Here is a 26564-nt window from a genome sequence, read left to right as displayed (position 1 = left end):
CTCCGGGGCCGGCAGCCTCGGAACTCGAAGGGAGGGGGAGGGGGTTTCTCTCTGCTCCCCTCCCTCGTTCGTCTCTCCTCCAATCACGCGCAGCCGCCTCCCTCATCCCCTGCGCCCCTGGGCCGAGGGACTCGCACCACCTGCCTCCAGCCCCCGCCCCCTCCGCTGCGCGGCCAGGCAGACGCAGGAGCCCTGTGACTGCAGCTCTGCAAGGCGCCGGGAGCAAATGAGGAGCGCGGGCCGGGCAAATCTCGGGTTCTCGCTTGTAAACTTTATTGTAACTCTTCCGCCCTTTTCAGGCGCAGACAACTGAACAAAGTATAGAGGAACAACAAAATATATAATTAGCCCTCCCGCCCCCCAATAAAGCAATTCACGGATACAGGATACATTCTCTTCACAGTAAACCTAAGAACACTTTAAACAATTGCCCACAGCGCGCATGCTAACTAAAGTAACCTCTTTTGAGAAACACTTAAGACGAAATTGTCAAACCAAAGCGGGGGGCGGGGGAAGGAAGGAAAAGAGAGAAGCCAGAGAGAAAGCCAGCGAGCTAGAGAGGGCAGCGGGGAGCGGGGTGGGAGGGGAAATGAGGACGAGGGGAGAGAGAGAGAGAGAGAGAGAGAGAGAGAGAGAGAGAGAGAGAGAGAGAAGGAGGGAGGGAGACAGAAAGAATTACGGCGTGAATAGGCAGTTTCATGTTGTTGGGAGAACTTAGCAGAAATCGGTACCTCGGTCATTACAAAGAAGCACGTTCAAAGGAAAAAAGACCATTGCACAAGGAGGATTTTTACACGGGGCAGGGGCGTGGGGGTGGGGCTCAGCCAGGCCGCAGCCACTCACCCTAGCAGGGAGAGGGAGTCCTTGCTTAAAATCCTTCTCTTTCCCACCCCTCCGGCCCCCAAGAGATGGGAAGGAGATCCACGGTAGCTCACACACAGAAGCTATTACGAGAAACTACCACTAGCGGGGACTGGCGCGGCGGGGACGCTGCGGTGGGAGGCCAGGCTCCGGGCCCCGCTCGCGGGGCCAGAGCTCTCTCGGGCGGGGTTGGGCGACGGCAGCGCGGTCGGGTGACCCGCGGAGGCAGGGCGGCCTCGGCCCTGGCAGTCCCAGCTGGAGCCTACTTCTTGTCGCCCTTATGCGCGTCGCCCTCGTCCGCCGCCTCCGGGGCCCGCTCCAGCTTCTGCTTCTCCAGCTCCTCCTGCTCGCATTTGCTGCTAGGGAACTTGTCTTTGTTGTTCTCTTTTTTCCACTTCATCCTCCGGTTCTGGAACCAGATTTTGACCTGTCTCTCTGTCAGTCCCAGCGCATGCGATACCTCGATCCTCCGCTTGCGAGTCAGATAGGGATTAAATAGGAACTCCTTCTCCAGCTCCAGGGTCTGGTAGCGGCTGTAGGTCTGTCGGCCTCGCCTGCGTCCGGCGGCTGCTGGGAATGGGGGAAAGGGCGAGACAGAGGGGAGGGGAGGGTGGGGGAGGGGGCAGAGACAGAGAAGGTTGGAAGATTCGTGAACCAGCCTAGGAGACCAGTATAATAAGGGCAGGGGACCTTCTACCCCGTGCAGGGGCGGGAGCACTGGGAGGCTGCGGTCAGCCGAGGGGGGGGCGGGTGAGGGGGATCAGACACCACTGAATCTAAGGGAGCCAGAAAGGGGAGCCACCTCCCCTGGTAACCAGCACCAGAGAGTTGGGCGGGGGCGGTTGAATCTATTAAAAGTGCCATAAACTTTAGAAGGAAGGATGTGAAGGAGGGGGGAAAGTAAGAATAAAAAAGCCGGGATGGGGACGAATGGACCCACCTTGAAAAGCCCCCAGAGCCTCTGCCCCAGAAGAAAAGTTTCTTCAGGGTAATTAAACTATAAAGCAATTGAGAAGTGCAAAAGTTGAGCGCCCCATTCCCACCACCCTTTCTCCACTACCCCCCATAAAACAGTAAAAGGGGGAAAAAGGAGGGGAAGAAAAAAAGAAGTCAGGCAGGGTAAGGGGTTTATGGATTCAGGAAATGTCGCTTAGCGACCTCCTTCAAGGGAAACAAAAAAAGAAAGGGAAGGAAGGAAGGAAGGAAGGGAGGGAGGGAGGGAGGAAGGAAGGAAGGAAGGAAGGAAGGAAAGAAAGAAGGGGGAGCCTATTTGAACGGAACAAGCAAGTCTTCCAGGGGCTGGCGGAACTGCGCCTGGCCTGCCCGGCCCCCCGTGCCAGCCTGGGCCCCGGGTCTCCCTTCCCCCCGCCGGCCCCGACGCGAGCTCACCTTGCGGGCGCATCCAGGGGAAGAGCTGTGTGGGCGACGGGCTCTGCTCGGACCCCTCGGCCTCCTCCCCCAGGCCGCTGGCGGCGGCGAGCTTGCAGTCTGCGTACTGCACCAGGTCTGGATCCTGCGCACCGAACAGGCTCTGCCGCTGCAGCGGGTCGTAGCCGTAGAAGTTGCCCGGGTCCCCGTGGCACGCCACGGCGCACGGGTTCTGCTGATAGGGAGCCGTGGACAGCGACGACGGCCCGTGGTAGAACTCCTGGATTTGCGACGGGTGCTGGAAGCTGCCGCCGCTGCTGGGACCGTACACCACGGTGGGTCGGCCGCCCAGGTCCTGGGCGAAGCCGCAGTCATAATAATTGGGGCGCAGGGACTCCCCGGTTTTGTATTTGGAGAACAGTGAGTTGACGAAATAAGAGCTCATTTTATTGAATTTTGAGGCAGCGGCGGCGGCGGCGGCGGCGGCTGTAGTTGGGGGCTGTTGGGGAGGGGGTGGGGAGGGGGAAAGGGAGGGAGAGAGAGAGAAAAAAACGCGGATTCGCCGGCTCCTAGTCACCCTCGCCAGGAAAGGAGAGGAAAAGGAGGAGGGGGGAAAAAGAAAAGAAAGAAAAGGCGAAGAATATCTCGAAGCCACCACACTTTTTGTGATTTCCAGGAATAGAAAAGGACAGCGAAGCCTCCAAAAGTCTAAGCTTGCATGGCAGCCGCGGCTCGCTCGCCCTCCCCCACCCCCCACCCCCCCAGAAAATATACCGCCACTTAAAGAGGTCCTCGCTTTACATTTCGAAGAAGGGATGCCAGTTCATAAACAGTTTTCGGTGATTTACTTCCCTGCAAATGAGTTGTTTCATATTTTGCACTGTCTTTTCATGATCATTTGCATCCATTAGAGACCCCGCATCCTATTGGCTTCTCCGTACTCCTCCCGGACAGAACGCAGAGCTAGGGTGAGAGCGAGAGAGAGCGAGCAAGAGAGAGAGCTAGAGCGAGAGAGCGCCAGGGAGTGAGGAGAGAGCGGAAAAAAAAAAAAAAAAAAAAAAAAAGGGGAAGAAAAAAAAAAGACCCAGGGAGAGAGAGGGGGAGAGGGGGGAGAGAGCATGAATACGGATTAAATCTGTTTAACTACCTACATTAATGAGATATCTCTCGCCTCACAACAAATCAAATACCCTCGCAGACCACCCCCAAAGACTGATGTGAGGCGCACGGAAAAAACCACGCACACACATACACAACGCGCCAGGCGTAGGCACGCTGTTAATTTCGCGATTTTAACGAGGCAGTTGGAGTCTTTTTAAATGTCAGGGTCGCTTCGGAAAAATGTAAAAGAACACGGTTTAATTGCACCGAGTTTTAAAAGGTCCTATAAATGTAATTGGTATTTTAATACAAGTTATCAAATCATACAGCTTCCTCTCCTAAACATATTTTCAAACAAACGAGGTAGTCATATTTAAAGCTTTAATGATCAATTTCCTTATTATTGATAAAGGTTTAACTATCGTGTGGAGGGAATTGGCTGGGTAACCGGCCCCCAAAAACGGCTGTAAACTCTTTAACAAACTATAAAACGCAATAAAGCCGAGTCTGTTGTTGTTTATGCCGCAGCGCATAAAAGCTGTTAGCATTTTACGAGTTCTTTCCTCTACAGCTATAAAACTGCAGCTTCGATCGCCCCCGCCGCCCGACTGCAGCACGGTGGGGGTGACAAAGCCGAAATGAGAATGATTATGAGTTTTTTTTCGGCGCAAACGGTGACTTTTCAGAGATTTTCTGCCTCCTTAAGCTTTGAAGCACCTGCCCCCACTCCTTCTCCGGAGCCCCCAAACCACACTCTCTGCCCCACCCAGGCCACTCACCAACTTTCCAACAAACAAACAAGGCTTTTCTTTGGAGAAGGGATCCAGGAGAGCTTGAGGAGGCACCAGGAGGAAGAGCCGAAACTTTCTGGTTAATGGGCAGTGGTGAAGTCCTGACCAAAGCTCACCCTGCGACTGCGATTCTGCAGTTTTACACAACCTCGGGTGGCCTGGGAGGGGGTTGCTGGAATGGGGAGGGGATCTCTAGAAGGTCCTGGAGCCCAGTCAGCAAGCCTTTGGCAGACCAAGTCTGTGTGATGGGAGAGGGGCCTGATGCCACCAGCAGGATAACATTCAGTTGGGCTGCCCCAGTCCTGCACCCAGGCCTCGGGACCCAGTAACCAAGCCCAACTGGCTCCCAACCTTCCCAGGCCAGTCCTCCACACCTTCCGCATCACCCTCGGTTGAGAGGGCAGTTCCAGGCTCATCAGCACATCAGAGGGAGGGGAGAGCAATGGAGGCTGCTGCCCTGGTGCCTGGCCTTGGTGCCCACTGTCCTGTGACCTCCTCTGCCCTGGACAGTGACTGCAGAGTGTATGAATGTGAGGGGCACCATTTAGCCTTCACCGTCCTTTGAGCCACTGTCACTACCTAAACTGACTTTGGGGTAGAAGGGATTTGGATGCAGCAAGGTCACTGAGTCCCCCATTTTCTCTCCTCTCCCCTTGGGAGCCTCTAGTGAAACCCTGCTCTCCCTCCAGACCTGAGGACCTAGGTCCTGAAACAGACTGCTGGACCCAGCTGACTGAATGCCACACTCTCCTGCCAGTTGCCTTTCCCAGCCTACTGGGCCTAGTGACAATGGTGGCCAGGCTTTAGAAGGCCCCAATCTGAGGGTCCAAACCAATGGCTTCCTGAAGTGGCTCACTGAGCAAGGAAAGAAGAGGAAAGGAAAGGAAAGGAGAGGAAAGAAGGAAGGAGGGGAGAGAGAGAGAAAGAAATCTAGTAACAAAGGTGGAGCCTTTACAAATACATTAGATCCACTGTTGATCCATTGTTTATTCACGAGAGAGTGGCTTCCTTTTGGAGGGGTGCTTTTTGGGGATCCCACTCACCCCAACCTTTGTAAAAATGAAACTATCACCTTTTCCAAAGGGAAGGTACCGGTGGGGCCACTTGGTCCTTCAAAAATGAATCTGGAGAATGGGAGAGGGGCTGAAAGGGAGAGAGAGAAAGAAGAAAAGGAGGGGAGAGGACCAGGGTCTTGAATTTTCAGCGCCAGGCTGAGGGGGCAGTGAGGCAGTGGAAGGCAGAGTTAAGTTGTTGCCAAAGCGAACATTTTAATCAAGTGCCGGGGATTTTATGGTCATGATATGAGGACTCACCGGTGAGGTAGAAATTCAGTGGCTTGTTCTAAATCATCCCTACACCGTGCCAGAAATTCCTGACGGAAGGAAAATGTTTCTGTTATAAGAAAAAACAAGAAAGAGCGAGGAGATAATTTATAAACACCCAACGGAGCGCAGATTTATTAGAGAAACTCAAGTTGAGAAACTCCGCTAGCCTCCCGGTCCTGGGTGAGGAGAGGAGAGGCTGCAGCGGGGCTAATCTTGAGAGGGGGGGCATCTATTTCTCGCACGCGTTTGTCTGGATGGAGTTTAAGGATCGGCCGGGTCGGGTCGAAATGGGAGATGTGGAATCTAAGGGGCAATGGGCAGGCTGACAGCGCTCAGGTCTCAGAGCAAGAAATGCCTTAAGTCCACGCCTCCAGCTGCTAAGCTGCGAAGGGACCGGTGTTCCCCAGGTCTGTCTGGGGCCGGGGCCGCGGGGCACGGAGCCCGAGCTCTCACCTGGAAGCCACGGGACGCGGGGAGAGCCAAGCCCCTACTTCCTGCACTGCGCCTGTTCCCACGTCCATCCGGAAAACGCACTCTGTTTTGGCGGCCCAAATAGGAGCGCCCAGATCAACCGAGGAAATATTCGAGCCTTTCCGCACCTCGCCGTTCTGGGAGCCCCTGCCCCGAGACTGGGTCGCCCGGCGCCGCCCTGCCCAGCCCTGGCCACATACAAAGGCTCTAGAGCCTCGATCCGTGCGGAGCCGCCCCGCCGGCTCTGGGCACCTCCGAATCCCCGCCAAAGCCACAGATCCGTTTTCCCCAAAGTGCGCCCACCCCTACCCCGGGCTGGCTCACCCGGTTCCCTCTCCCCCGTGCGGAGCCGCCCCGCCGGCTCTGGGCACCTCCGAATCCCCGCCAAAGCCACAGATCCGTTTTCCCCAAAGTGCGCCCACCCCTACCCCGGGCTGGCTCACCCGGTTCCCCCCCCCGCCGATTCCGCAGCAGGTTGGGGCGGCTTCCTCTATATCCGACCTTCTGCCGGCTCGCCCTTCTCACCTGACCTGCTCACCCGTATACGCAGACATTCCTCTCGCACCCTTCCCCGGACAATCTCATTTCCCCGAACCAATCCTCCTCTTTTATTTGGATCCACTAGTCCTATTATTACTATTATTCCCCGTTTTCATGCATTTGTTGTCCCACCGAACGTAGAAACTGGGTGAGAAGCCCTGAGCCCTGCTCCTGGGGGAAATTCAGAAAATTGACCATTTGAGGCGAGGGGGTCAACACCACTATATCTGAAATCTACAAAATGGGGGAAATAGCCACAATGAACCTTATATTTTTATTCTGGGCAAATTATTCATGACTTTTGATAGCGCTCAATTCGTAGATTCAGGGCCGACCGAAGTACGAGGTGCAGCCGCGGGCGCCGGCAGCCGCAGCACGGGAGATTTTCACGTGGAGCAAGGGTGCCATCTAGCGGCCACGATGAGAAAAGGCGCCGCCGCCACCGTCTCCTCCAGCAGAGAGCCAGCCAGTGCGGCGACAATGCAGAGAAACTTTCAGTATTAGCAGAAAAGGGCGAGGGAAACGAGAGCGGGCGAGAGAAAAGGCGTCGGAAATCAGGCAGTGGTTCATAAAATTGTGCAGATAAGCTAAAAAAATTTTTTTAAACAAAACAAACAAACAAACAAACAAAAACAAACACGGAGAGGAAATAAGGAACGAAAAAGAAACCAGAATCTTTTATCTCTCGCCCCACCCCCCACCTCAAGCCCCTAATTTCGGGCAGAGACCGCCGAGCAGTGCGCCGTTTAAGGCCCATAAAAGGGGGAGCCGAGCACATTTCAAACCCAACACGATTGTTTCAAATTCTGAGGGGAAACAATTGGGCTTTTTGTGGGGGGAGAGGAGGCCTGAGAGAGTGAGACGAGACTGTAAAAGGATCAAGAGGCTGCCAGCGCCCAGACGTCTGGCCCCGCCGGACCTGCGTGTGTGTGTGTGTGTGTGTGTGTGCGCGCGCGTGCAGGGGGCTTCTCTTTATAACACCCGATTCTGGAAGGGGGTGCGGTTGCGAAGAACAAAGACGAGTCCCAGTTGCGTTCCGTGAAGCATTTGTGACAACAGAAGTGTTCTTCCCTCCCCCCTCCCTCCTCGCCCCTCTTTGCCCCCTGGGGCCCCCGGAAACCCCGCGCCCTGCACTTCGGGAGGGTGAGGGTGGGGGCGGCCCAGTCAGGCCCACCCATTCGCCTGCCAGACCCGGAGCCCAGGCCCAGCTGTGGCTCTCTCAGCTCTGGAAAGTTTCCCCTCTCTGTTTGCTTTGCTGCTGTTTAGTTTCTTAACCTTCAGAAATTTATACGCTATAAACTTTTATAGCGGTCATATTCTTTTATTGCTGCGCACACGGCATTGAATTCCTCTCCCGGCTTCCCTCTGTCTCGCACTCTCCCGGTCCCCCGCTCTGAATCTTTCTCTTTTATGACAGCAGATTTCCCCATCTCCGGCTTCCGAGCCTCCGCATCTTCGCCTTTGTTTGTTTTTAAAGAAGCCACCCCGGGCTGGGGATCCAGACGCCGCCGGAGGCTTCCCGGGGCACCCTCGCCCCCTACACCGCAGCACTCCGTTCAGTTCCTGCCTCACTTTCTTGCGTTTCCTCTGGGCGGAATCCGGCCTTTTCGGCTCACACTCAGCGCGGGCTGGCTCCTGGGAGCCCAGGATGGGGAGGGAGCCCATTCTACACAAGCTCTAAAGGCAGATTCACTTTATATATCGACTGGAACCCTCCTCGGAGGATGCGGGTTGGGGCCCAGCTGTATCAGGAGCTTCGCGTTCTCCTGCCTCCTGCTGTCTCTCCGATTAGCTCATCCTTCCGTTCGCCATCGCCGGAGAGGGGTAGGCAGGGCCTTTTCGCTTCCAGGCTGCTTTCTCGAGGGCCAGGCTTTGTCCCTACCTCTACCCCAACCTCAGGGTCTCCGCGGACTGTAGCGCTGCTGGGTGGGCCCGGTGGGAGGCTCTGGCAGGAGGCCGGCTCCCAAGCGCCAGCCCGGCGAAGGAGAATCCCAGCGGCTGGATGGGAACGGCCGGGCTGCCGAGAACAGCGCTCCCCATTTGAGGCTTTGGTGGGACGCCACAGTCTGAGGGGGACAGAAAGGTGCCTTGAAACCGAATTTAATTCTGGGGTCCGACTGGGAAGGGTTTTTTGTTGTTGTTTTTTTCCCCTCCTGAACCATTTCTGTTTCACACTCAACCATCTCTCGCAGCCTGTAGGAGCTGCCTCCACCCCTACCAAACTCCACCCGCCTTACACCAAGGCTGCTACCCTGTGGCTCAAACTGGAGCCTCAAACTCCAGGTGGGGACTGAAAACCCTAAGGGGCTTACTCTTTTTGAGTGGAAGAAAGGACAGCCCGGCCTTCCGGAGGCCTCTATCTGCATCCCATCCCTCTGCTGCAGGGAATAGCAGAACGGAGTTACTGCTTTCTTCACTTGCATGGTATTTTAAAGTGGCCAAAGCAAGGTGGCTTTCTCAGCCAGCTGAGAGAGGACCTGCTTCCAGGGATGGCAGGGCAGGCCTCGCCATCCTCTGGCTCTGGAGGTGGTGGGGAAGTCTCTAGTGCAACTTAAGAGCAAGATTCTCATTGCTCCCTGCAGACCCAGACCCCTCTCCAAACCACTAATCTTTCCTTTTCTCCCCCTCCAGTCTCCCAGCTCTCCTGTTGGAAGGCTCTTGCTCAGTTTAAGCAGTGGTCTTGGGAACCTTGGTCTGGACCAGCTCTCAGCTCCACTAGGAAGCCCACCCTGCAACCTCTTGGGCACAGGACTCTCTCTTTATTCCAAGCGACCCTCTTGGAACTAGCATCTCTACCTCTGGTCAGGTGAGGCGAGCCAACTCAGAATGACACACAGGAGAGATTTATTTTCTAGAGTGATATATATTTTTTGTTCTTTTTCTTTGTTTTTCTCCTTCCAAAACAAACAATCAGCTCTAAGCCCCTCGCCCTCCCCAGTCCCACCCACAACCCTCCCATATAAGCAACAACTGAAAACAGGCGAGACAATCACCCCCAAAGAAATCACAAAACACAGCACAATTTCACGACTGCCACCGACAAAGCAAAAGAATTTCTACTGGAATGTCCCCTCGCAGGGTCGGGAGAAGCAGGAGAGAGAGTCCATGAATTGACGGGGATTGGAGAGGTGGGGTAGCAGGGGGAGGAAAGGAGGAAGCCGAGAGTAAGCTCGGGCCTAATGCTTAGGTGCGATTTCGCCTCTTTCCTTAGCAAGCGGGACTGCTCCCCAGAAGCGTGCGCGTGCAGATCGCCGTCCAGGCCCAAGTCTCGGGAGGCAAAGCCAGGCACTGGGGCGGCAGCTGACAAGCCCCGGGGCTCCTCCGCAGGGCTCAGACTGGGCAGGACGGGAGGAAGAAGTCAAGCTCTGCGCGCCCGGGGAGGCTTCGCTCCTCCCTTTCCTCCACAGCTTGCTCTGGAGAGGAGCCTGGGAATCGATTCACAATAAATTCTCCATCGGGTTCTCCTGACTTGGCTTTTCCGCCTATGCAGGGGTAGAGCTAGAAGAGGATGGAGGGTGGAGGGGGGTTTCTACAGGGGCGACTTGGCTCGCTGGTGCAAGGTGGATCGGCCGAACAGAGTTGATTTCAGAGCTGGGGAAGATGCGAATTCAGGGCCGGTGTGGAGCAAGAGAAGCTACAGTCTCTGTCAAGCGGGGCACAGATGAACGTGAGGATGACACTGCCAAGGCTTACGACCCACGATCTGACCTCCTTTCGTTGGAAGGAGAGGAAAACAACATGCAGAGTTAAACATAAATGTGTGTATGTGGACGACCTTCATAAAACCTAAGAGACTCTCCTAAGACCACCGCTGCCTTTCCTTGTCCTTTCTAACCCACTAGCTTGGGAGCTGAATTTACCCCACTTGCCCTTGAGTCCATGCCCGGGTATAGTTAAGGATTCCGTGGGGATGGTGTCGTGATGCTGGGCCCTTTGAGCTGCAGCGCCTCATTCAGGAGTGTGTCTCTAGACGACTTCTTGGTGTGTAATTGCCTCAGGGGCAGACCCTGGACTTGCCTGATGGTCTGTGGGCTATTCCGCCAGATTTGGGGTGTGATGGTCTGCATTTAGGGTGTCACTTCCTTTGAGTGTTGACCGTGAGCGCTTCCCATTGTTACTGTGGGCTCCAGGCTTTATGCAGGTGGGCATCTGTTGGGCTGTGTGCAGTTGGAATGTCCCTGGGTGACTCTGGGATAGGTGCAGGGGGGAAACAGGCAGGCTGGAAGTGAGGGGCTGGGGCTTCCCAGGAAAATTAAGAGGGTTGCTAGGGGCTCTACTAGGGGCACTCTGTCCTTGGGTCCCATCACCTTCTTAGGATCCAACTATATCTACCTTCTAAATCAATAAAACTCCCTCCTGAGGCCCAGGGAGAAGAGAAGTACAGGTGAGGGCAAAGGAAAGGAGAGAGGCTCTAGATGCAGAAGAGGACTTTGCTCTTTCCTTGGGGCCCATCACCTTCTTAGGAACCAACTATATCTACCTTCTAAATCAATAAAACTCCCTCCTGAGGCCCAGGGAGAAGAGAAGTACAGGTGAGGGCAAAGGAAAGGAGAGAGGCTCTAGATGCAGAAGAGGACTTTGAAGAAAAAGACCCCCTTCCCCATTCACTTGAATACATCCCAGACAGCACAGGCTCCACAGCCATCCCTTATAAATAAGCATGAGATGGGGAAGGGCTGGGGGGAATCTTTACTCCTTGCCCTGTTCCTTATTCATTTTCTTCATTTTCATCCGCCGGTTCTGAAACCAGATTTTGACTTGTCTCTCACTCAGATTGAGGAGTCTGGCCACTTCGTGCCTACGGTCCCTGGTGAGGTACATATTGAACAGAAACTCCTTCTCTAGCTCCAGCGTCTGGTATTTGGTGTAGGGACAGCGCTTTTTCCGGGAAGAGCGAGCGTGCAGCCAGTTGGCGGAGAGGTTGGCTGAAAGAGAAGCAGCGATAGAATCAAAGAAAGGAAAGGGGGTGAAGGGCCCCCGTGTTCTCCTTCCAAGAGGGTGCCCCCCTGGTCCCCACTCCCCATCTTACGTTGGAGAAAGGGGCATCTGGGCCTTCAGGTTCCCAGAAAGGCTTCCGGAGATGGGCCAAGAGTCGCTATAGGCACCTCCAGGTGAGTTATTTGGTCAGGATGGAGCCAAACGTGTGCCAGGCTTCTCACCACTTCCAAAGCTTTGCCTGCCCCAGGCCCTCACTCAGTCTCCTCCACTTGGGTCGGAACTGGTTAGAACTCAGGTCAGAGCCCAGCCTGGCTAAAGCCCTCTCCCCCACCAGCTCTACCAGACTAACTAGTGGTGGCTGACTGAAGGGTCCTGGCTCTAGGTCTGAGAGGTGAGAGAAGGATTGGGCCGGGGGAGAGGAGGGTGGCTTCTGCTCGGCCACAGCCAAGAGACCTCCTGGCCCTCCAGTCCAGTTTGAGTGCACCCTCTTGCCTTGATCACAAGCTTGCATCTCTTGGCCACATGGCAGCAGCCATGTGTGTGTGTGCAGATAATCTCACTGCCCCCACACACACACCACAAATAGGGATTCACATTTAGAGACGCTGCAAACATCCAGCACACTCCAATTCACACGCAATCCAATTGCAACCATTTATCAACTCCAGCCTGTGGACAAGGGAGTGCTGGGGGCTCACAGGTAACTTATGGTTGCAGTAGTCTCCTTTTCCACTCCTGCTCAGCTCGCAGTTTGGTTAAAGTAAGTTCAGGGAAATTGGGATGCAAGATTGGTCCAGTCCTAAGCGGGGGGAGCCATGGATCGTGTGGGGGTAACAGAAGTCCTTCAGAGCATAGCTAACTCCAACTGGCTCCATGTGGTGAGAGGGAAGAGAGAAAGGGGAGGGGTGACTGAGTTGAAGAGGGGAAAAAAGAGGAAACATATATACAGGCTTCTCTTCTCCTTACCCCTGAACTCAGAAAAGTTGCCAAATAAAGCAGAGCCAATTAAAAATAACAGCCACCCTCTACTAGATTCTTTCACCCCAAATGAAAAACACTGAATATTTTTTTTAAAATCTGGTTCATCCTACACTAAGTACCGTGTCTTACCAATTTGCAGCTATTTCCTTAATGTGAGTGCCTGGGATGGGACCCACAGCCGCATTAAATATGAAAGAGGAAAATAACTGTTAATTATTGATTCTAGCCAAACTGCTGCCTTGCAGTAATGGACTTTCCAGGTAGAGTTTGTGGGCTTGGGGGTGGGGGGATCTGTTTGGGTGTGAGCAGGGAGGGTTTGGGAAGAGCCGTGTGTTACCCAAATGCCAACTCTTGGGATTCAACCTGGCAGGTTGGAGGTGGTGGGACCTCATAGAGACCTCAGGGAAGTTGGGCAGTTCTCTACCCTCCAGCAGGCAAGGGCACCCCCAAAGGGCCTCTGGGCCACTCTGCTGATGGGAAATCCGGCAGGGCAAGCGAAGACTAAAAAATCTGACCCTCACTCTCCAAAAAGAGTAAGGGGTGAGGACTTGTGCCCACCATCGTGCAGGTTATTGTTTGGGGGCTAAGAGCCCCGACCAATTTGCCCTTCTCAACCTTAAAAAACGAAAAATCCGCGACTCCCCTCCTGCCGCCCTTAGCCAGCAGCACATCCTGGAAATTAGCCAGACTTCGGTTCCTGGCGGGGGTGCTTTTGGAGGGGTGGGAGATGGTGAGAAACTACCTTCCGAGGATGAAGTTAGCCTCTCCGCAAGCCTCTCTTCCCCCTCACCCTTCTACTCCCCAGGGTCCTTTCGGGGGATCTCTCCTCCACGCAGCCGGTCGGCCGCGAAGTTCGGAAGCGATTCCCCAACTCCCTGCGAGCGGACAGCTCTTGCTGGGGCTAGGGAGCCCCGCGGAGAGCAGCGGGAGCCGCAGAAAAGGAAGCTGCAACCCGGGCGAGGATGCCACGGAGGGGAGGGGGCGACCGGAGTGAAGGCCCCTGGGGAGGGGCCAGCGCGTCCGGGGAGGGGGCTCAGTCTCCGGGTCCCGGGCATCCACCGCCCCTCCCGGCGCCGGCTGCGGACCCTGAGCGGCTACTGAGCGAGATCTGCTAAAAACAATCCTCCGTCAAGCTGTTGCATCGCAAATAAAATCCTAATGAGCCCCCTCCCACTACCCCTTGGCCGGCTTTTACGGTGTGCGCGTGGCGCGGGGAGCTCTGCCAGCCGTGCGGTGCCCGGCAGCCCGGTGCGCTCCCGCCCTGGCCCGCGCGGGCTCTCGGCCTAGCTGGCTGCCTCCCCGGCCCTGCCAGCTCCTCTCCCAGCCGGCGGTGGTCGGCTTCTTCCCGGGCTTTCAGCCCAAGCCTCGGGGGCGTGGGGGAAGGGAGGCCGAGAGAGCGGCGAGCTGGTCCCTGCGCCCCGGGTCCCCCGTGGACTTGGAGGAGTGGGGGCGGCGCTCCTCCAGCGGCCTCAGTCTCCCTTTCTGGGGCACTCAGCTGCCTCCCTCCATCTTCCTTCTGCCCCCGCTCGCTCTCCGGCCGTCGCCGCGGTTTCCCTTCACATTGTCCGCAGTTTATTGCTTCTCCCCTCCCCTCCCCTCCCCTCCCCTTTTGCCTGGCCTTCGGCCTGGGTATTTCCTCACTTTTTATAACTTACTTTGATCCGGCCTCTCTTTGTCCTCGCTTCCTTCGCAAATTTTATTGTCCCCGTAGCCGGGTCTTTGATTAGACAGGACGGCCTCCCTGCCCGCCGAAGTTTCCAAACTGTACTCGGGCGTGCCCTGCTTGAGCAGCTCCCCAGGCGCGCCCAGCAGCGGCTCCGCCTTCACCGCCGCCTGGCCCTGCACAGGAGCAGCTTCACCGCGCGGCGCCGGCTCCAGCCAGGTGCGGAGGTACCTGCTCTCGGCCGGCGGGACGCCCTGGGGCTGGATGTAGGGGTGGTAGACGGACGGCAGGCTTCCGGACGCGTGCGGGCTCAGCGGCGCCCAAGAGGCGCCGAACACCGGCGCTTTGGGCTGGAAGCTGCACGAGGGGAACTCCAGGTGCTCCGCGTGGCCTGGCTGCCGGGGGCTCGCGTACTGGCCGGAAGGAAACTTGGCTGGAGGCGCGTCCTCACTCTCGTGACTTATGATCGAGTCGACATAATAGCTGCTAAGCGTCCCAGAAATGGACATTCTCAGACATTATCCGGGCGCTCGCAGGGGGAAGGGAAGCGCTCGCGCGCAGCGCCCAAGCAGGGAGAGGTGGCACCCGGACCGGTGTGAGGGCTTTCGGACGCGACCCCCCCAGCCCCCCACCCTCCCACCCCCACCCCTGCTCAACTTCTCAGCCAACAAAGTACAGTGGAGCAGCCTGGCTCAGCGCTCCTTGCAAAATGATTGGTCAAAGTTTTTCCGACTGCCTGATAAAGCGTCAGCTCCGACATAAATCAATCCGGCGAGGGGGCTGCGCTCTCGCTGTCATCCGTCCGCACCGCATTCCATATCGAGGATGGATTGTTTTATGCTGATGCAATGTGCTATCACGTCAGGGCTCCGGCGGCCACGTAACCCTCAGCCCGAGCTGCCGGCCGCCCCCCCCCCCACTTTAGCAGGAAGGGGGGCCGTTCTCGCCATGGGGCGGCGGGGGCGGAGGAGAGGCGGAGGGAAAGCAGCGGGCTGCCTCGGGAGGGACGCTGGCTGTGGAGCCCTCTCCCCAGACGGGTCCCGGAGGGAGAGAGGGAGCGCAGCACAGAGGGAGGGAGCGAGCCCCAGCCCGGGGAGCAGCCGGAGAGGCCCAGGGCATAAAGAAAGAGGAGGTGGTACCGTCCCCCCCACAAACACACCTCCACTCCACCCCGCCGGCTCTCCTTTTCTCTCCTCTGTCCCCTGACACCAGATATTTATTGGACAACAGCGCAGCAGCAAGCCACTGGAGATGAATAAAAGAGATGGGGGAGAAGTTGGGATTTTATAGGATGTTGTCTGCTTTGGAGGGGACTCTGTAACTAGTTTGGGAGGTTTGTAGGCCTGGGAGTTTCTCCTGACCCTTCAGTGGCTAAGGGGGGAGAGGGGGGAATAAAAGGGCCTGCGTGTCCCAAGATCCTGTCCTAAAATTTAGCTGTCCTGAAATTAGAACCCGCATGAGGTTAAAGGGATACAACAGCTCCTGGAAAGTTGAGCCTCTGAACGAGTTTAATACAGATAGTCAAAGCTCCTTTAAATTTCTTGGGCCTCTCTCTGGCCCTGGTCAGAGGAAAGGGGGGTGCATAGCCATTTCTCCTTTCCTTCACTGAATAACAGACCTTTAAAATTGCCCAGATGGGGGAGCCGAACAGGAGAAAGGGTTAAGGGAACTTCCCTAAGGTGTCAGCAGAACAGAGGTGTGGGAAGGGGTCCAGAGTTATCTCCCCTTCCACCCAGTGGGGAAGGAGGTGAGTCGGGAGTTTTCGCCTCTCCTGCTCGGAAGGATTTCCAAACACGCTGTATTGGACACCAGCATAGACAGGGAGCCTGCAGGGTCAGTCTCCCGCCACTTTCCCTCCTGCAGACACTCTTGCAGGAGCTTCCAAATAGCCCGCTTTATTGACATCTCCTCTGCGGCCCTGCGCTGGGGCTCCCTCGGGGCCACCGGCTGGCTTCCTGGCCCACCTCCAGCAGACTTTCCTCCGGCTTCTGCCCTGGGTGCCGTGGCTTCTCGTGGTGTGGGCTCTCAGGGAGGTGCGGCCCCTGGACAGACCCGATCCTCTCCGGTCGGGTTTGGGGCAGGCTGGGGCCGATTTTCTCAGCGTTCTTCGACCCTGGGCCCTTATAAGATAGGCTGCCCCAGTCCTGTCGTTTTAACAAAAGCGGGACCATTCTAATTTGAGGTTTTATCTTTTTGGCCATGTACCCCTCTGCCGTGCAGAAAGCTGTGGATCACCTCCGCACACGCACACACTCCCGCCCGCTTTTCTTTCCAAATGAAGCCATCTCGTGTCATTACGTGTGAAATACGAGGGCAAAGCGCCATATTTCTTCACATTATGGCGATTTCAAAATGATTTTTTAAAGATCAATGCCGGCGCCCAGCCGGCCCCCTCCTTTTCCACTCCAGCTCTCCGAGGGCGACAGCCCAGCAGATCCGGAACCAAACAGCGTGAAGATCTGCTTTTTCCGTAGGACCCAAGTGGGAAATCCGATGCAAATTCTTCTAAGTAGCGGTTGGACGCTTGGGAAAGTCGAGGGAGCTCCCCGGACTCGCCAGCGGAAAAAGCTGGGCGCCTAGTGAATGAATCACAGTTAAGGCAAAGCACCTGTTCTCGATTTGCCAGACCTATGGAGTCTGCTGTTGGCTTTACCTGTAATAAATATATTCTTTTTCAGAGAAAAAAAACTCCTCTCCTGCTGTAAATAATGGTGTTATGAAGCATGGCGGGCTTGAGTATATGACTTTCTGTAGTATATAAATTAGGGCCCAAAAGGACATGTGGGCTGTGGGCAGGGTTTTTCTAATTTATGGCAAAGTCACAGCACTGGGCTGTTCTTAAGACCCAGGCTGTGCAGACGCTGGGCTCTGGCCGCAGCCCTTCTGGTTCCCACTCTGGCCCTGCCTTTGCTGCTGTGTCTCTTTGCAACAAGAGAGAAGTTGAGGAGCAGAGGAAGGAGAACATTCAGGCTCATGACTTGTGCTCTGTGAGAGTGGAGTGTCCCAGCAGACAGGGTTCAGGTTTATGGGTTGCTGGTTGTCTGATGAGTTGTCCCTAAGCCCTTGTGGCTCCTGGGTGCACTGGGTAAGGAGGGGACGCAGGCCTCTCTTCTGAGACCAGAACTTAGTCTTTGCTCACCAACGAGCTGGAGGGTGGAAATAATTCCAAAGTGACAGGTTTTGGAGGTCTCATGTCTTCTCAGGAGAGGTGGCTCTGGACGGAAGAGAATGAAATAGCACCCAAGCCCTGGAGTCTGTGCCCCAGCTCTCATCTCCTCCAGGTGGGGATCCAGATACAGCAAGCACGGAGTCCCACTTCAGCCAGGCTTTCTAGAAAGCACCGCTGCCTCAAACTGGAGCTCAATTCCAGCTCAGGGAAATGACTAAAGGGTCAGCTGAGAGGAAGCCCCTTGTTTGGGTGCTCTGAGGACCACCCCCCAAAACATACTTTTCTCTCCCAGACAATGGTACCCACCACGACAGAGAGAAGCAAACAGTTGCGGCCCCTGGAGCCCAGTTTCTAGAGCTGCTTAATAGAGGGGTTGCTTGAGTGGGGGTCACTTTGCCCCGAAAGACCAAACTGCTCCCCACCTCCCCCCAGTCCTAAAGAGAAAGAAGGAAAACCCTCTCGAAGCCTTTTGCCATTCCCTGCACCAGCACTGCGCCTGAACACAGCTGGGGCCAGTAGCTGATAGTTCCAGGAAGGGCAGACAGGGAAAAGCTACAGCTTCTGGCCACAGTAGGGCCCAGAGCAGCCAAGGACTAAGAAGGAGGCTGAGGTGGGGAAAGCAGAGGCCAGCCCTGGCCAGGACCAGCCGGTGAGTGTCTGTGGTTTAAGGTCTGCTTTTGGAAGGGCCCTTCACTATAAGAAGAGAGAGAAAATCTAAACAGAGGGAAGGAAATAAAAGCAAGGAGAAAAAATAAAAAGAAAAACAATAAGTGGAGAAGGGGGAACGTTTTTTAATCGATAAGCTAAGCTGAAATTTATGCATGCGTACTTGAATAGATGTGTGTTTCCTGTACCTATATCTCAAATCAATATTTCTTTATGGGGAACCCAGTGTGCACATGTGCTGTGCTCTATGTTGTGTATAGAATATGTAATAAATAAATCTGCCCAACTATAACACTAAATGTGCTTGGGCATTTGTATATAAGATCTAATGGTGCATACGAGATGCGTGTATAACCCCTCTGAATGATACGGGTTTACAATTCTGCTCATATAAGATCTATGACCCAGAAGCCTGTGTGTACATTTTTATAACCATCACACACTTATAGAAAGGGTGAAAAAACTTGAGTATTTGCGTACTTGAATTGTGGCTATAAAACATCAGCTGATTCAGAAGCTTCACTTGAAAATCTGCCTGTTGACTTGATATTCAAGGAAGATATATACCGTATCCGCAAACACGTGTGACTTAAATCTGGATTCTTTTACAACTTCCCTCTAAAATATTTCTCTGGAAGGTGAAAGAAATTCCTGGCCCACCCAGGGCAGGTCATGAAATTTTGTGACTTTTTTGTCTGACCACGAAATCCTGTACTGTGTCTCTTACCCGAAACCGCAGGGACAGAGTACATCGTGTGATGCTTATTTCATGGTAGCAATGGACACGGAGATGAAGGCGCCGTTACTTGTGCACAAGCGTGTCCCACACAAGTGTGAAGCTGACCAGTGGACAGAAACGAGTTGAATGTGAAAGCTCTCAGGTAACTGTGGAGGTCATACAAAAGCACTGCTGTGTACAACGAAATTAGAAAAGTCCCCACATCTATGTCCCCAAGCACCTGGAGTTATTTCTTCTGACCCAGGATCAGAGTCCAGACCCACTGTGGGAAAGAAAGAGGTGTGGGGACACTTGCTCCAGGGGGGAAGAAATCAAGGCCCCCAGAACCTTCACCCATTACACACAACAGACTCCAAAAGGGATCACATCGAATCTGCACACATGGGTTCAATCCTTAGCACTTCCACACACTCCAAGTGGGGATTTTAACTGTAAAGTAACGAAATCTTCTCCCAAACCTCCCTCCCAGGATGTCAGAGGTGAAAGGAAGGACGGAGAGTTCAGCGGCCCAAGCAGATCTTGGGAATCTTCTTACCAACTATCAGCCACCAGGAATATGGAATGCTGCGGGGTGGTGGTGGCTGACTCTTTGGGAGGGGGCATCCAGGAGGCCAAACGGGGTGGGCGGCAGCCGGGGCGGAAAGGAGCTGAGCAGGTAGAAGGTTATTACGGAATTGCTTCCATAAAACCTGAGGCTGTTGTAAAACTCTGCTTTCCAAAGACTTTATTTCCTCCTTTCTCTCTAACATCCCCCTTTTTTCTTTTTACAGCACTGTTCCTGGGAGGGGGTGGCAAAGGGACACCAGTGATGGAAGACAGTCAGGCTCTGAGTGGCTGGGCAGCTTTGTGAGAGGCCAGAGGAGGATGGTAGGCAGCAGGACACTCCAGACCATCTTCACCCAGACCAGAGGATAAGAAAATGTCAAGGGACAGCATTGTTGGCCTTTGCTCACCAGGACAGTGGGTTGAGGGCTGCATTTCCTCCCAGGCTGAGGGTGGGTCTCCCAAGGGCCTCGTCCACCCTAGCAGGGTCCACTTATTCAGAGACACCCTTCGCCCTCCAAGTCAGCCCAGAGCTGGAGCCCCATCCGGTCGAGCCTCCTCCCCGGGCCCCTCTCCGCCTTTCCTCTGCCTCAAGCAGGGGGAAAAGTTTGGGAACAAAAGTTAGCTTATGCTTTGGACTGTACCCCTCCTTCTGCCAGCACTTGTAGTTACTCCTTTCCTGGGCAGAGAGCTAGCAGCCTGGAGAGGCCTGGGGTCCCAGAGGGTATCACAGCTTTGCCCCGTCCCACCCGCTCCTGCTCTATCTCCTGCCACTCCATCAGCCTGGGCTGAACTGTCCAACAGTCTGGGGTCCCCACTAGCCTGCAAGACGGGCCCCTCTGGGTGTGGCAGGTGGCCCTCCAGACCTGCGTATACCCGTAGCCCAGCCCAGGGGTCTACAGGGGAGGCTTAGCCACTCAGTGGGGAAGGGGCCAGCTGAGGCATGGGAAAAGGGAGGACTTTTTTGGACCCACCCTTGTCCCACTAGGGGGCCCTAGAAAGGACCCTGGGGGCCTGTAGGCTGAGACTGCAAGGGATTCTGATGTTCCCCTGTCAGAATGGGAAAGACTGAGCCCTCTTCAAGGACCTGAAGCTTCCTCTTGAGGTGGAGCCCTGTCTACCGAAAAAAGTTACAAAGACCTCAAGGACCCCCTGTGTCTCTGTTGAAATCAAGCATTTGCCAAGCTGGGGAGACTTTCTTTGGAAAGTCTGGATGTGCACAGGAGCCCAGGCCAGAAGCTTGAAGCCCCAACTCAGATCCTTCTGACTCTGTAGAACAGCTCAGAAATGTGCCTTTGGAGTGTGCAATGCTCCCCATTCCCCCTTTCCCTCCCAACACACATGTAAACAAATATAGAAGTGGAAGACACCCTAGAACATCCCAGATCTCTTCTCCAGGGAACATTCTTGCTGCTCCTGGGTTAGGGACATCAAACCTCTTCACCATGTTGCAAGGGTGATACAGTAGTCCTGGCTTTGCTTCACTTCCCACTCACCCACCCCCACTCCTCCAGCTAAGCGAGGAGCAGTAGCTGCCGTGAGTCGGGTGGTTTAATGTCTTTGTGTTCAGAAATCCAGGCCCGACAGCATGAAACTACCTAATTCACTCAGCAGTTCCAGTTCACGCTCTGGGTCAAGGGCTTACTGGGGGCAGGCCCCTGCCGTCATTTTTGTGGGCCCAAAGGGTGGCCAGCTAACTCCATTTTCCTCCACCTCTTCCCAAACAGAACACAGTTGCTAGTAAACAACATGTCCAAAGAACTGGAGGCAGGACTCCAGGCAAAAACATGCTGGAGCTGGTCCTGACAACTCAGATTCCAGGAGCTTTCGCTCTCTCCCAGGAGCCCTGGTCAGAGGGGACCCTAGGCCCAGCCTCAGGCCTGGGCAGGGCCCTGGGGATATACCTGCTTGGTCACTGCCTCTCAGCCTCTGTCTCTGCAGCTGAAGGTCTCCACAGCCAAAAAGATTTCTCTCTCAACTTCAAACTGTTATCAAGGTATGTCTACGGTCACCATCTGGCTACTGCCTCTATTCCAGAGTCACCCAGGGTAGCTCTGAGAGGCCAGATCTTCAAGCCCTACATCATACCCCAACTTTGAACCGAGGATAGACAAGAGAGTGGAGAAAAACTGACAGTCGGAGAGGGAACCAAAAAGCAGAGCGGGAGAAAGTATCAGGAACACTAGGGAGCAAACAGAAACCCAGGACTGTAAGGGAAATCGGGTTGACCCGAGCAGTCGCCAGGAAGTCACCCTAGCCCGGCTCCACAGAGGCTGAGCTGTCCCAGGTGAGACAATCTACTCTGAATTCACAGATGAAACCGGGAAATTTGCTCCTTCCTTCCGGACCTTCGGCCTGGGCCCTTCGCTCCCCGCCCCCCACCGATGTCCCCCATTGCCACCTACGCCCCTCCAGACCCCGCACCCTCACAGGTGCCCCGGCGCACACTCCGCACCCGGCGGCGGCCGCGCGGGCCGAGCGGCGGACTTACCTGGGCAGCGGCGGCGGCGCTGGGCGGGAGCGACCGTCGGAAGAGGCTGGAGGCGTGGAGGAAGCGGTCCCATCCCGCCCGGCCCGGATCCCTCTCGGCCTCGCCCCGGAGGCGAGGTCCACGTGTCCGACGGGGAAGTCCGAGGGAGCGGAGGAGTCTGCGGGGCCGCCCTCTCCCCCTCCCGGGTATAAATCTTGGGGACAGGAAATACAATAAAACTTCACCGTGTTGATGAACTTCAAACGGTTTACATCCCCTCCTGTCCTGAAAAGAAAGACGGCCGGGGGCGGGTTAAAGGAAGGGGAAACCAGTTTACGAGCCGCGGAAGCCCCGCTCGGCCCCTTTCTTTCGCCAGACGGACCGTGTCCGCGTGGAGAGAAGCGGCCTGGACTCGGACTTGGCCCGCGCTCCCCGCCGCCCGGTCGGCCTGCTCGGCGCTCGCGAGGGCTGGAGGCCACCGCCCGCACCGAAAACGCACCGAGCCCGCGCACGTCCTCGGCTCGGCTCCCCGCTCTTCGCGAGGCAGAGCTAGGCGCCCCGGTCCCTGCTTGCTAAAGCTCGGGCTCTGCCAGCCACGCCCTGACCTCCGTTCTTTGCATCTTTCCGCCGAAAGCGGGGTTTTTTTCTTTTTTCGTCTCTAGCCACCAGATCTTTGCCCTGCCCCGCCCCATTTATTGCCAGGTACTTGCTAGAAGGGAGGAGAGGGGAGCCCGAAGGTCTGAGGGGGCTGAGCCGGGCAAGGGTGCCCGGAGGAGAAACGGAGGGGCCGGTCTTCGCCGAAGTGGAAGCGACGGCCAGGGCCTATTAGTGTCTAAGCTGGCCTCTGCCGAGCTCTGCCACGGTCTGCTGTCCTCTCCGGCTCCTTAAAAGCCTCAAAATCAAACAAAAATGACCACTACCCGGACCTCCACGAATCCTCTCCATAGTTCTTTTCTGCTCTGAGCCGTTCGTTTTTTACAAAACTTTGTGGAATCTGCATTTGGAATCGCAATTCGACCACGTGAACCAAAACTAAGAAAAATCCCTTTTCGCCTTGGGCTCCAGATAACTAGGAGTAAAGCTATTGATTTCTTGCTCACTTTGTCTGCTGGAGGGGCCTGGTTAGGTGCGCTTCGGGGTGGAAGAGCAAAGGAACTCCACCATGCCTCCCAGTTCTTCACAAAACGACCAAGGATTCGGGTCTAAGAGGCTCAGGCAAGTCTTGGGTACAGGACTGAGGCCTAGCTGCAGACCCAGGTGCGAATTTGGTGCACTGACCCTCACCTTCCTCACACAGACACACAGGTGTGGCCCTGCGTGACCAGCCAAGTCCACCACCTCCCCCTCCAAGAAAAGGCCCTAAAGCACTACTGGGAATTTTTACAAAATGGATAAACAGTGGAATGGACCGGGAAAATACTGGGCTGTGGTTTACAGTTCCCACATTTTCTGAAAGGTTAACTATGCTTCAGGCAGTCCCACTCTGCCTCAGCTGGCAAGGGGTGGGAGATGCCCTCTGGCCCCTTCCCTTCACCAAGAAGGAGGAATCAGGGAGCTTATTAACAGCCGGAAGACAGGAAGGGGCTTGTTGCCATCCCAACATTCATATTCCAGGATATGCATGGGAACGCCCCTCCAGCTCCCCTCCTCACTATGTGCCCCAGTTCCCTTATTTCACCCTTCATCTTGCTCTATATATTTTTAACTAAAGAGTCACTCCTTCCAACAGAGAGGATTTGCCTCCGGGAGTTGTTAGTGACAGGAGGAGGGCAGACCTGAGGGGCAGCAGTTTCCATACCATTCAAGAGTGTTATTACCCACCCCTGCCCTCCTAGGTTGGGAGAGGGGCAGACACAGGTCAGTGTGCTGGCTCCCTGCCCATTGCTGACCTGGGTCTCTGTGGAATCTGAAAAAAAGGAAGAGACCACAGCCTTAGAATGACACACCTGAGCACACACACATTTCACACACTTTTCAGGAGTTTTGTGGCTTCCCCTTACCCCATCCTGAGAACCCAGGCCATGGATTCCAGTTTAACAAATAAAATTCTCTGCACGGGGCCTCCAGCACCCGGAAGCATGGATGCCCGGCAGGCTTTTCATCCTAGGTCACCTGGCCCCACAGTCAACTTTCAAATGCTCAGCACAGGCACCCACCAACAGGGGCGCTGGTGCCAACAAGCACACTCCTGAATGTCACTCATACGCGAGTTAATGGTCACTTAGTGAGTAAAGGCCATTTAGGCAATGTTTCTTTTCACCCTCAGAAGTTTTCCGAATACTTTTCCAAAAGCACGTCCATTTCCAAATTATTCTGAAAATTGAAAATGTAGGTGACCAAGCTGTTAGATTTAGGGGCAACTTTTCCCTACTCCCTTCCCTCCTTGAAGATAAAGCAGAGTTCTAGCATAATTGGAGGAGGCCGGACAATTTGGATGGTGAGAGGAGGCAGGGCAGACACAGATGCACAGCACGGGATCCTCAAAGAAACCACCCCCTCCCATTTAGTGAGAGTCACAAGAATAAATATTTCTGGGCCTTCCAGGCCAGCGTCCCTTCCTAGGGTTCATTAAGGGCGGGGAGTGTCTCAGGCAAGTCAAAGGTGCCAGAAGCCGTGTTCCTGAAACCCGAGCTGGATTTTTTTCCCCCCAGTTTCTGGCCGTGGCTGCGGAAGCAGCTGTGGTCGCTGGCGGATGAGGCTGGGGCAGCTGCCGACCTCTAGGCGGCGCCCTGGCGTTGAGTTCGCGCTGAAGAAGCTCCTCCTCCCGCAGCTCTGTGTCCAGCGCCGGGTTGAAGGAGCCGGCTCCTGCAGGCGCACTGGGCTTGGCCTGGAGCTGGCCGCCCGCGCGTCGCCTTTGGCGCCCTCTGCCAAGCAAGAGAAACACGATTAAACGTGTGAGGGCTGGGAAAGGAATCCACAGCTAATCATGGCTCCATGCGCTCCCCACCCCCTACCCCATCCCCGACTCTAGGGAGCCTTCCACAGCCCAAATCGCCTTTGATCTCTCCAGAAGCCAGCTCAGGGGCAGCACCAGGATCTTTAACCCCTCCCATAACATGCAAAAGAAGTCACTGAGAGGCTTCCCTGGTGGCGCAGTGGTTGAGAATCTGCCTGCCAGCGCAGGGGACACGGGTTCGAGCCCTGGTCTGGGAAGATCCCACATGCTGCGGAGCAACTAGGCCCGTGAGCCACAACTACTGAGCCTGCGCGTCTGGAGCTTGTGCTCCGCAACAAGAGAGGCCGCGACAGTGAGAGGCCCGTGCACCGCGATGAAGAGTGGGCCCCGCTCGCCGCAACTAGAGGAAGCCCACGCACAGAAACGAAGACCCAACACAGCCAAAAATAAATAAATAAAATAAAATTAAAAAACCCCCAACGAAGTCACTGAGGCCCGAAGAAATTAAGTGGTTAGCCCAAGATTAGAGCAGTTATTAAAAGTGGTGAAGCAGGGCTGGAGGACGTGTCCTCTACTCCGAATGGAATGTTCTTGTTCCAAATTCTGACGACCCCAGCAAAAACTGTCTTTCTTGTAAGCAAAATTCATTTCCAGAACGACAGCCTTTGGAGGTTGTCTATGGTGGAAGTTTGGTATTTTCTGGATTTAAGATTTGGTGGGGGGGGGGCACATAATGGAATTGGAGCCAGATATAGGAGAGGCTGGCCAAGGTCGGGAGCCAAGACACGTCCGGCCCTTTCCCTTCCAGGACTGGCCAGCTCAAGCTGCTTATAACCTCCCTAGCTGTGTGCGATCATGGGCAAGTGCTTTAGTCCTTCAAAGGCCTGGAAGAAAACGACCTACTGGACGGACGGGGATATTGTAAGGTTTGAATAATTTGTAAAAGAGACCCCATGGCTAAGAGAAGGTGCCTGATATATGACTGTCCCATAAACCCCAAAGAAAGGGGCCTTAGGGCAGACTGTTGGGTCACTCTCCTTGGCTTGAATGGGGCCAGTCAAGTTATAGGGTGGGGTAAGGGGAAAGAAGCCTTGCTCAGGACCCAGTCCCTCTGAGTCTGAGCTCAGAGGCATCCAGGACCTGAGGAGAGGTTGGGAGAAACTGGGGTCTCTCTTCCCGTTCCCCCAAGGCAGAGACATCATTTTATACTGCAGAGCCCTCTAAGAGAAGTTTGTCCAAAGTTATTCTTAGGACAGGGGTTCCGGAGAATCCTCTGCAGGAAAGGAAGGTAAGAAGAGAGGCGAGGGGGCCACTGGGGCCGTGGCAGCAAAGGGCACGTGCCTACCGTGGGGCTACCGCGGACGCAGCACCTGCCCAGGTCTGGGCCCCGGGAGATGCTCCTCTCCCAGCCAGGCAGGGGCTTTCGCCGACGCCTAAATACCAAGCGCACATCTGGAGCAGCTGTGCCCTACCCGGCCTCGGGCACATTATTCCGCTCCAAACTCTATTTTCATTCCCAGGCCTGAGTCATAAAAGACTCCAGAGGCAGGATAAAGCTGGGTCTGTGTGTGTCAGCATTCCTGTGCGTGTGAGTCTATGTGTGTCGGGGGGCATCTGTGCATCTCACTGTGATTTGCCCAATCAATTCACAAAAGTTAGGGGAGGAAATGGAGCAACATCAGGCGAATTCAACTGCGAACATACTGTCGGCCTCATTATCAGCCCATTTCAAGGGAAAGCATTTGGGCCTCGGAATTAGCCAATTAATTGCAGCATTTCTTTGCTCATTTTAGGGCAGGAGGAACTGCGTTCTCTTAAAATATCCCATATTTCAAAAACTTCTAAGATCTTCTCGTTATCAATTTTCCTTATTTCTATCCTCATTATGCCACTTGAGCATTCAGGTCTGCCAGTATCACATCGACATTATTTTACAAACACACACACACACGCGCGCGCAGGCTTCATGCCTGGAAAAGTAACTCAGTTTCTGCATCAGCAAAATCTGGATGTCTTAACTCTTAGTGTGTTGTAAGGATTAA

General features: G+C 55.0%; 2 protein-coding genes across 2 annotated transcripts; both read right to left on the bottom strand.

Moving 5' to 3' along the window:
* Window positions 1-251: 251 nt before the first annotated feature.
* Window positions 252-2911, bottom strand: HOXB8 (homeobox B8). The gene is made up of 2 exons (XM_007465103.1): window positions 2251-2911; window positions 252-1431 (listed from the first exon to the last, which is right to left on the bottom strand). The coding sequence occupies exons 1-2, from the start codon at window positions 2672-2674 to the stop codon at window positions 1124-1126; spliced, it is 732 nt and encodes a 243-aa protein (XP_007465165.1). The 5' UTR covers window positions 2675-2911; the 3' UTR covers window positions 252-1123.
* A 7979-nt stretch (window positions 2912-10890) lies between these two features.
* On the bottom strand, window positions 10891-14750 carry HOXB9 (homeobox B9). The gene is made up of 2 exons (XM_007465102.1): window positions 14032-14750; window positions 10891-11382 (listed from the first exon to the last, which is right to left on the bottom strand). The coding sequence occupies exons 1-2, from the start codon at window positions 14546-14548 to the stop codon at window positions 11147-11149; spliced, it is 753 nt and encodes a 250-aa protein (XP_007465164.1). The 5' UTR covers window positions 14549-14750; the 3' UTR covers window positions 10891-11146.
* Window positions 14751-26564: the final 11814 nt, after the last annotated feature.

The sequence above is a fragment of the Lipotes vexillifer genome, unplaced genomic scaffold (genome assembly GCF_000442215.2).
Source record: "Lipotes vexillifer unplaced genomic scaffold, Lipotes_vexillifer_v1.1 scaffold591, whole genome shotgun sequence".
Classification (NCBI taxonomy): domain Eukaryota; kingdom Metazoa; phylum Chordata; class Mammalia; order Artiodactyla; family Lipotidae; genus Lipotes; species Lipotes vexillifer.
The sequence above is the reverse complement of the archived record's forward strand: the minus strand, read 5'-3'. Positions and strand labels throughout refer to the sequence as shown.